Here is a 10,808-nt window from a genome sequence, read left to right on the forward strand (position 1 = left end):
TCACAATTGGTAGACATCTTTCACTTTCCTGGCTCAATCACTCATGAATTTGTGATTCTCAGGGATCAGTGCTATAAAAGTTTGCTGACTCATAGTGAAGGGTCTCTTGCTAGCACCATGGTATCTTTAGCATTGAAAGTAATTTTCTCGCATTGAAAGTCCTTACACCAAGCCACCTACCAGGAATGGTGGAACTTATTGCTCCAAATCTACAAACACGAATCACAACTTGCAAAGACATCTTCTCGCTTTGCTGCATATAGGGAGAAATGGCTACCACCTGTATCTTATTTTGGCACTGTACAGCAATAAGCACTAAATTTGATGTATTTTATGGCCTATATATGCTTTATACTTTGATTTGTACCCTCCAGCCCCCCCCCCCCCCTTCCCTCTTTTTTTCCTCTTTTCTACCTCTCTCTTTTCTTAATTTTAAACCTAGATATGGATAGCTACTTCTTACATGTGAGCTCTGGTACTGCCATACTTTGTAAAATGTTACTTGTTGTTATGTTGTGAGCTCTAGATTATATTTGTATCGAAATTAAATTAAAGGAATTTCAATCAACTGCCCAGAACAGCAGCTAGGTCCCCCCTCTCCCCTCTCAGTTGCACTTATTGACTGAAAGAGTGAAATTGTAGAAAACCTCTGAAGCCCAGAATAAACTGCTTTTACCTGTTCCACCATCCAAAGCCAGCGCTACCAGTGTACAGCCGGGTGAGCCCGAGACTGATCAATCTACTAATTTGCCTGTGCTGAAACCCATGGCAAACTACTTTAAACTTGTGGGAGGAAATAAGGACACCACCTCCACCAGAGTGTTCTCCCAAGAGCTGTCACTACAAAGGGGGAAGGGAATATAGGTTCCACCTTGTCCATTCTCTGAGTAAAGCTTGAGGAGACAGAGGCAAGCAGATAGACTCTACCAGGATTGCCCAATGCCCCCATGTAATTAGGGCAAGATGAACTGTCTGCCATAATTATCATATTGTTCATAATGTTAACCAAGCAGTAGAGGTCCCCATAATTTGCCCATGTTGTCAAAAGAGGCAAGGAAGGTATATTGGTTCATGTACAATGAGTATGGGCATCAGTATCCTTAAGTGCTCATAGATGACATGTTCTAGGTTGAACAAAATCAAAGCCATTGGAACTTGGGTAAAGGAAGGTACCTTGGAGAATCTCTATGTTGACCTTATACAAGCTGAGCTGGTCACTGGTATATCAGAAAGGATATATGTATACATTGTGTGAGAGTCACTGGTAAAGAGGGAGAACCATGGGTAAACAGCGTGGAACAGGTACTATCCAGAGAACCAGTGGTCAGAAAGTACCATCCATTCAGGTATGAGAAGCAAGAGACTCTGGCTGAAACCCCTGAGAGGGCCCACCAACACCTAAATGAGCTTTTGTCTCTTCCCCACCTTCCTATATGTAGTCTTAGTGTTCTTTTCCAGAGGTGGAATTGTAGCTAGGAGGGAACTGAACAGAGTTATTCAGGGTCTATATTCAGGAACTGGACTGTATTGACTGAGATTCTCAAGATTTAAGGGTGCTATATTAGTGTGCGGTCATTAGATGAGAGTAGTGAGGTAGATTATGATTAAACACTACTGCTAATACATGTTCCAACCTCATTGTGGGGCTGATGTGCACAACTAGTGTACATGGAATCATGCAATTAGTATGACTTCTGGCTCCTTTTTCTGAGTGCCCAATGCAGAAAAAGATTTTGCACACAAGAAAATCCTCAACTTAGAAACCAGCGCACATCATATTAAAATGGAGGCTATTAGGTAGTTGCCAAATGCACCTCTGCTCAAATCGAGTTCTCCTCTTGGGACACTATCAGGCTTATTTTCGAAAGAGAAGGATGCCCATCTTCCGACACAAATCGAGAGATGGGCGTCCTTCTCTCTGTGTTGCCCAAAACGGCATAATCAAAAGCCGATTTTGTAATTGAAAACCGATTTTGGGCGCCCTCAACTGCTTTCCGTCGCGGGGACGACCAAAGTTCACAGGGGCATGTTGGCAGCATAGCGAAGGTGGGACTGGGGTGTACTTAAGAGATGAGCGTCCTCGGCCGTTAATGCAAAAAGAAAGGCGTCCCTGATGAGCACTTGGGCGACTTTACTTGGTCCATTTTTTCTTGCGACCAAGCCTCAAAAAGGTGCCCGAACTGACCAGATGACCACTGGTGGGAATCGGGGATGACCTCCCCTTACTCCCCCTGTGGTCACCAACCCCCTCCCACCCTAAAAAAAACTTTAAAAAAAACTTTTTTGCCAGCCTCTATGCCAGCCTCAAATGTCATACCCAGCTCCATGACAGCAGTATGCAGGTCCCTGGAGCAGTTTTAGTGGGTGCAGTGCACTTCAGGCAGGCGGACACAGCCCCCCTCCCCCCCCCCCCCCCCCCCCCCCGTTAAACTTGTGGTGGTAAATGTGAGCCCTTCAAAACCCACCAGAAACCCACTGTACCCACATGTAGGTGCCCTCCTTCACCCCTTAGGGCTATGGTAGTGGTGTACAGTTGTGGGGAGTGGGGTTTAGGGGGGGGGGGCTCAGCACACAAGGTAAGGGAGCTATGCACCTGGGAGCAAAAATTCTAGACTTGGTCCTTAGTGGAGCACATGATCTGGTGAGGGACGTTATGGTACTGGGGCCGCTTGATAACAGTGATCATAATATGATCAGTTTTGATATCAACCTTGAAGTAACTATACACAGGAAGTCAAATACATTAGTGTTTAACTTTAAAAAAGGAGACTATGATAAAATGAGAAGAACGGTGGAAAAAAACTTAGGGGGACAACTGAGAGGGTAAAAACTGTACAATGTGGACGCTGTTCAAAAATACCATCCTGGAGGCCCAGGCCAAACATATTCCACAAATTAGAAAAGAAAGACAGAACTCCAAAAGACAGCCAGCCTGGTTGAAAAGTGAGGTGAAGGAAGCTATTAGGGCTAAGAGAAATGCCTTCAGAAAATGGAAGAAGGAACCGTCTGAAAATAACAAAAGCATAATAAGGAGTGTCAAAGCAAATGCAAGGCGCAGATAAAGAAGGCCAAGAGGGATTACGAAAAAAGATAGCATTAGAGGCAAAAAAGCATAGTAAAAAAAATTTTCGGTATATTAAAAGCAGGAAGCCGGCAAAAGAATCGGTTGGGCCGCTGGATGACCGAGGGGTAAAAGGGGCGATCAAGGAAGACAAGACGTAGCGGAGAGATTGAATGAATTCTTTGCTTCGGTCTTCACCAAGGAAGATTTGGGTGGGATACGGTGTCGGAAATGATATTTCAAGCGGACGAGTCGGAGAAACTTACTGACTTCACGGTAAACCTAGAGGACGTAATGGGGCAGTTCAGCAAACTGAAGAGTAGAAAATCTCCTGGTCTGGATGGTATTCATCCTAGAGTACTGATAGAACTGAAAAATGAGCTTGCGGAGCTACTGCTAGTGATATGCAATATATCCTTAAAATCGAGCATGGTACCGGAAGATTGGAGGGTGACCAATGTAACGCCCATTTTTAAAAAAGGTTCCAGGGAGATCCGGGAAATTATAGACCGGTGAGAGTCTGACGTCGGTGCCGGGGAAAATGGTAGAGGCTATTATTAAAAACAAAATTACAGAGCACATCCGAGGACATGGATTACTGAGACCGAGTCAGCATGGCTTTTGTGTGGGGAAATCTTGCCTGACCAATTTACTTCAATTCTTTGAAGGAGTAAACGAACATGTGGACAAAGGGGAGCCGGTTGATATTGTGTATCTGGATTTTCAAAAGGCGTTTGACAAGGTACCTCATGAAAGGCTACAGAGGAAATTGGAGGGTCATGGGATAGGAGGAAAAGTCCTATTATGGATTAAAAACTGGTTGAAGGATAGGAAACAGAGAGTGGGGTTAAATGGACAGTATTCACAATGGAGAAGGGTGGTTAGTGGGGTTCCTCAGGGGTCTGTGCTAGGACTGCTGCTTTTTAATATATTTATAAATGATTTAGAGATGGGCGTAACTAGCGAGGTAATTAAATTTGCTGATGACACAAAGTTTTTCAAAGTCGTTAACTCGCGACAGGATTGTGAACAATTACAGAAGGACCTTACGAGACTGGGAGACTGGGCGGCTAAATGGCAGATGACATTTAATGTGAGCAAATGCAAGGTGATGCATGTGGGAAAAAAGAACCCGAATTATAGCTATGTCATGCAAGGTTCCATGTTAGGAGTTACGGACCAAGAAAGGGATCTGGGTGTCGTCGTCGATAATACGCTGAAACCTTCTGCTCAGTGTGCTGCTGCGGCTCGGAAAGCGAATAGAATGTTGGGCATTATTAGGAAAGGTATGGAAGCAGGTGTGAGGCTGTTATAATGCCGTTATATCGCTCCATGGTGCGACCGCACCTTGAGTATTGTGTTCAATTCTGGTCGCCGCATCTCAAGAAAGATATAGTGGAATTGGAAAAGGTGCAGCGAAGGGCGACTAAAATGAAGAAAGACTAAGGAGGCTAGGGCTTTTCAGCTATGAGAAAAGACGTCTGAGGGGAGACATGATAGAGGTATATAAAATAATGAGTGGAGTGGAACAAGTGGATGTGAAGCGTCTGTTCACGCTTTCCAAAAATACTAGGACTAGGGGGCATGCGATGAAACTACAGTGTAGTAAATTTAAAACAAATCGGAGAAAAGATTTCTTCACCCAACACGTAATTAAACTCTGGAATTCGTTGCCGGAGAACGTGGTGAAGGCGGTTAGCTTGGCAGAGTTTAAAAAGGGGTTAGAAGGTTTCCTAAAGGACAAGTCCATAAACCGCTACTAAATGGACTTGGGAAAAATCCACAATTCCGGGAATAACATGTATAGAATGTTTGTACGTTTGGGAAGCTTGCCAGGTGCCCTTGGCCTGGATTGGCCGCTGTCGTGGACAGGATGTTGGGCTCGATGGACCCTTGGTCTTTTCCCAGTGTGGCATTACTTATGTACTTTACTTCTGAAGTCCACTGCAGTGTCCCCTAGGGTGCCTGGTTGGTGTCCTGGCATGTCAGGGGGACCAGTGCACTACGAATGCTGGCTCCTCCCACGACCAAATGGCTTGGATTTGGTTGTTTGTGAGATGGGCGTCCTCGGTTTCCATTATCGCCGGAATCCGGGGGACGACCATCTCTAAGGTCGACCTAAATGTTGAGATTTGGCCATCCCCAACCATATTATCGAAAAGAAAGATGGATGCCCATCTTGTTTCGATAATACGGGTTTCCCCGCCCCTTCATAGAGCCGTCCTGCGAGGACGGCCCCAGGAAAACTTGGGCACCCCGTTCGATTATGCCCCTCCACAGGGCTCATTTTCAGAATACCTAACGTTCCATAGGTTACTATGAAACTTTGGAAGTCTAAGTGCTTTGAAAATATAACTTCACGAGGCAAATTTTCAAAGCACTTTGTCTTACAAAATTACGTGGAGGGGCATTTTCAATATGACATCTAAGTCCGACTTTGGACGGTTTGCAAAAAACGTCCAAAATCCGAATAGGAAAGAAGGTCATTTTCGAAAAAGAAAAACGTCTTTTTTTTCAAAAATACTGTGGACAATTTGTTTTTTGGACGTTTTGTGATTGGATGGGGGGGTTTTTTGGTCCATTTTCGAAAAATACAACGGTCAAGTGCAAAACATCCAAAATCAAGCCATTGGGATGTAGGAGCCAGCATTTTTAGTAGACTGGTCCCCCTGACATCCCAGGACAGCAATAGGGCACCCTAGGAGGCACTGCAGTGGACTTCATAAACTGCTCCCAGGTACACCATCTGACCATTGCTCCCTTACCTTGTGTGCTGAGCCCCCCCCAAAACCCACTACCCCCACCTGTACACCACTACCATAGCCCTTACGGGTGAAGGGGGCACCCTATATGTGGGTACAGTGGGTTTATGGTGAGTTTTGGAGAGCTCACAGTTTCCTCCACAACCTCCCCCTGTCTGCGGTGAACCGAACCCAACACTAGACTACACCAGGGACCTGCATGCTGTTCTAATGGACTTGAATATAACATCTGAGGCTGGCACAGAGGTTGGTAAGTAATGTTTTTCCATCACATTTTGGGGGGTTGGAAGGGCGGTTACTGACCACTGGGGTAATAAAGGGAGGGTCATTCCTGTTTCCCTCCAGTGTTCATCTGGTTATTTAGGGAACCTTTTTGTGCCTTATTTGTCATAAAAACAGGTCAAGCTCAAAACGTTTGTTTTAGTCCTGGATGTTTTTGTTTTGTTCCATTATGACTTAAAAACGTCTAAGTATTAGGAACGCCCAAGTTCCACCCTGAACACGTCCCTGATGCTCCCCCTTGAGAATTGGACGTACTTCTGGTGGACTTCAGAGAAAAAAGTCTAAAAATAGGTTTTTGAACATACTGATTTGGACTTTTTTTGTGAGAAAAACGTCCAAATGCAGACTTATGCCACTTTTTGGACGTTTTTCTCTTTCAAAATGAGCCTGATAGTAAACTATGGAACTTTGTAAGCCTAAGTGCTTTGAAAATGAGCCCCTATGAAATCTTATCTTGACTGTGCTGCTGTGCAATCACAAACAATTCACAGGTATAGTGCAGTAATCTAGATTTAAGAAGCACAGCCACAGCATTAGCTCCCTTTTCCAAACCCTATCTCCAATCCCTGCATTATCAATGAACCCACAACTCCTTTCCCAACATTAGACCCTTATTCCAGCCCTAGTATCAGACTCATTCTGCCACCCCAACCATCTGCCAGCATTAGCCCCTCATTTACTATCCCCAGACTCACATCAGTCACAAGTCCTCTTCGCCAAGCCTCAGCTTCTAAATCAGATATATTTCCAAGCCCCAGCCCCTTTTTGAACCCTGCTCCACATCAGTCCCCATCCTTTGCATTAGACCCATCTCCCCCCACCACCAGGTCTAGTATGCACACTATTTCCTTCCCTGTCTACTATTTCTCCCTCCCTATTCCTTTTCTCCCCATGGTTCTAACATCTCCCTTTCTCTTCCCCTACCACCATGGTTCAGCATCGTCCAATTTCTTCCCTCCATGACCCCCATGATTCATCATTTCCCTCTCTCTTCCCTTTACCCTTCCCCATAGGTAAGCATCTCTCCTCTCTTCCCTCCCCACTCTGGATTTCTTCCCTCCCTACTCTGGGTTTCAGAATCTCCCCCCCAATGGTTCTTCATTTTCCTCCTCTCTTCCCTCTACCCCTTCCCACAGTTCAGCATCTCCCCATCTCTTTCCTTCATCCCTCCCCCATGGTTCATCATCTGCCTCTCTCTCTCCTTCTCTTCCACCGTGGTCCGGCATATCCCCCCTCTCCCACCTATACTCTAGACATCTTCCCCTGTTCTGTGCTTTCCTCAAACTTTGGTCTCTGCCACAGCTTTCTGAGTGTGGCTGGGCCAACTGAATTTCAGATTTGGTTTTGGTGCTGAAACCAACCCCTGCTGTCTCTGCCATCAAAATGGCTGCTGAAACCTTCAATGGCTGTCTTGTGAGACTGCTGCTGAAGTTCACGGCAACCATTCTGATACTGCAGGTGGCATAGGCAGGAATAATACTGCCGCTGAAGGGTTTCAGGGGAGGGATTGGGTGCTATTCCGGGAAGAGCACAGGCCAGTTTCAGCTTCAGTTGAAACCGAGTGGCGAATTTCAGCTGATTTGTTTTTGGCTGAAATTAAAAAACCTGGTTTTGGTCAGCCTCTAGTTAAGTGCAAAAGAACTGGTGAAAGGAACATGAAGCCTCAGCAATCAGATACTCTGCAAGACTCTGCTGGCACTGGCTCCGCCCCCATGGCAGCAGAAAGTGTGTCATGCAGGGCATGGGTCTGGCAGAGACTTGCAGAGGACCTGAATTCCATGGCTCCTTAACCAGTTCTTTTGTTGCTAGTGCTGTCATGGCCATAGTAGAGGATCTGTGATGGGGACTGGGGTTTTGAAGTGAATATGGAAGAGGGGACGATGCCTGAACCAAGTGGGCAGGAAAGAGGCCCTCGTTCCCGCCCCTATGCTCACAGCATTGGAGGGTACATTGCCACAACCCCCTCCCAAAAAAAATTATACACCTATATTCTGCAGGTAAGGGGGCAGCCAGCAGAAAAATTTGGGGGAGGCCAGAGCCCATGTACCCACCCCTGATAGCTATGTAAAAGAGAATTTAAATGAAACAAAAAGGCAAACTTACGAAGAAGTTTAATCATAGGCCCCATAATGATTTCTGCCATACCCCTACCAGCCCAAAAGCAAATATTAGCAGGAATATGCTACATTTTAATTAAAGATACTTTCTGTCTGTCTGACAGACATCACTAACAGCTGTTGTGTTTTGCATTATTGTTCCACTGTCATGGAATGTTAGTTGATTCAAACACATACCTCTAAGAAAACACAAAGCACACCTTCCATTAAAGAATTTCATTAAAATTAACCTTTGTACAATACATATTTTATATAATTAGTAACAAAGACACTTCACAGTATAAACAGCATAAAAACATACCTTGGAAGAGAAAAAGTCCTTAGTGACTGTTTTTTCCCCAGAAGTAGTTCATTTGCTTATGATAAATAGAAGCATGGTGCCAACATTTCAAAATGATTGATTGGGAATGTCAAACACAATACAAATTACCCTTCCCTGGACACAATAAAATATCATACTTAATATTGGGGGTGCACAACACCCACTGGCACCCACACAGCTGGCTCCAATGAACACAACTCATTAGGCAAGGTCTATAAAGGATCCCTGCTGGATTACCATACAGTTTGGTAAATACATAATATATATTGCCCTACCATCTGCAAGTGATCCTAAACATTATATTGTAAATGTCATTCTAAATATAGAAACAAGAATTAGAAATTCTCTCCTTGTAGATGCATGTGTTATCATAGTTAATTGAGTTTCAGAAAAATAATACCAGGCACTAAACTTGTAACAAAGTAACACTATTTGTGATTTCCCCGACACATACAAGATTGTCGCAGTGTTTTTCCCCCTTTAATTGAAGGACTCAGCAATAAGATTTATTGCTGACGGAATAAAAAACGTTCTTTCCCAAGCTGCGCACTGGACTCAAATCGATCGAGGAAAAAGAAATGGGCATAATCATACAAATCAAACCTCAATCTCTACATGAGACACTGCTGAAGGTCGATTCCAAGTTCCTAGTTTGCCAGATCGGACGAACGACTGATTACGTCATTTTCCCTCTAAATCAGCCCAGGATGGGGAGGGGGGGGGGGCAGGGGGCTAACACCCAATTCGTCACAGAATTACACTCAGTGAACCTTACAATGCATCCATTTCCCAAATTGATCAAGTCTACATAAGAATTTGACTCTGTGAAATTAAAGTTAAAAGAGAATGCAAGAGAAAAGCATCTGCACTTTAAAACAGTTTCCAATAGATTTGTTCCAGTGCATCATTTTACATTCCTTCAAATTAACAATACCAACACCCCCCAAAAAAACATTAACAGTTCAGTTCTCGTTTCTGCAAGAAATTGGGGATGTCACAGGCACACTTCCTCTCCCCTTGAGAGTTGCAGACGGACAGCAACACTCCGATCCTCCTCCTGACAGACAATGCAACGTATCCATTTGAAAGAAGCTGGGGGAGCCGGCTGCAACCCTTCCCGTGAGTTCAGGTGCGATCGCGCCGCCTCCCGGTGACAGGAGGAGGAGGAGCAGGAGAGTCCGGCCGCCACTGCCCCCACCCACCTTCCTGCTGCCGGGCGCCGCGCTACGTGTTGCCCCGGGCACCGCTCTCCGGCCTGTACTTGAGCCAGCAGATGACCCAGGTGACGACGACGGAGAAAAGCGCTAGGATGCTGGCCACCGACAAACAGACGGGCCCGACGGGCGACGGCGACCCCGAGCCGCCGCCGTAGTGGTTGACGAAGATCAGGCCGGTTGAAGAGCAGCACTACCTGGCCAAGGGGAAGGAGGGGGAAGGAAACGACACAGACGCAGCCCGCCGTCAGCGCCGCCCGCTTGCAGCTCTGGCAGCTCTCGTAGGACGGAGGGCCCGAGCGCTGCCCGACGCCCTCCTCCGCTCCGCCGGCGCTCCCCCGCCGCCGTTCCTCTTCTTCCTCTGCTTGTGGCGGATAGTGCGGGGGGCGCGGGGGCAGTCGGTCCTGGGGCAGCGGGTCGTCGGGGCGCACGTAGCGCGGGAAGGCCTCGATTACCTTGGTGTTGTTGGGCAGGTTGTGCACGCGCGAGCCGGGCACGGGCGTGCGGTGGCGGCAAAGCGGGCAGCACAGGCGCCAGGGCCGGTCCTCGCGCAGGTGCAGCGTGCTCAGGCACTCCTCGCAGAACGTGTGCAGACACTCGAGCAGCTGGGCGCGCGCCGGCCCAGGTCGAATGTAGTTGTAGAGATCTTGCACTCGTACTCCTCGTAGGGAAGCAGCTCTGGCTCCGCCGGCCGGACGCCCTCCGATCCGCAGCTGCTGAGCTTTGCCTCTGCCATGGCATCGTCCTCGCGGCAGCGGCGACCACCATCACAAATAACGGAAGCCCCCGGGTCCTCAGCGAGATGACGGGGTGGGGGTGGGGAAGTCCTTAGATTCCCCCTTCCGCCTCTGCGCTTAGGTCTGCTCCATTGCTTTCTCGCTTCGCGTGCGGACAGCTGCAATCCCTTCTTGCACGCTGGCAGCGGCCGCCTCGCGCTGCTGATGTAATGCTGGGTCTGGCTGCAGGCTCTCTATGCCGAGCACTTCAGGCTCGGACTGGTCTTGAGGAGAGAAAACTGATAAGGAAAACACTGCAGCAGCTTCTGTATTC

The 10,808-nt window shown here is 46.9% G+C and overlaps 1 protein-coding gene across 1 annotated transcript; it reads right to left on the bottom strand.

The window, feature by feature from the left end:
* Positions 1 to 8,300: 8,300 nt before the first annotated feature.
* LOC115478928 lies at positions 8,301 to 10,519 on the bottom strand (the record flags this gene model as incomplete). Its single annotated transcript, XM_030216579.1, has 1 exon — positions 8,301 to 10,519. A coding segment is annotated over one exon (981 nt), but the record flags the coding sequence as incomplete, so codon positions are not given.
* Positions 10,520 to 10,808: the final 289 nt, after the last annotated feature.

This window comes from Microcaecilia unicolor, chromosome 10, assembly GCF_901765095.1.
Source record: "Microcaecilia unicolor chromosome 10, aMicUni1.1, whole genome shotgun sequence".
In the NCBI taxonomy this organism is placed as follows: domain Eukaryota; kingdom Metazoa; phylum Chordata; class Amphibia; order Gymnophiona; family Siphonopidae; genus Microcaecilia; species Microcaecilia unicolor.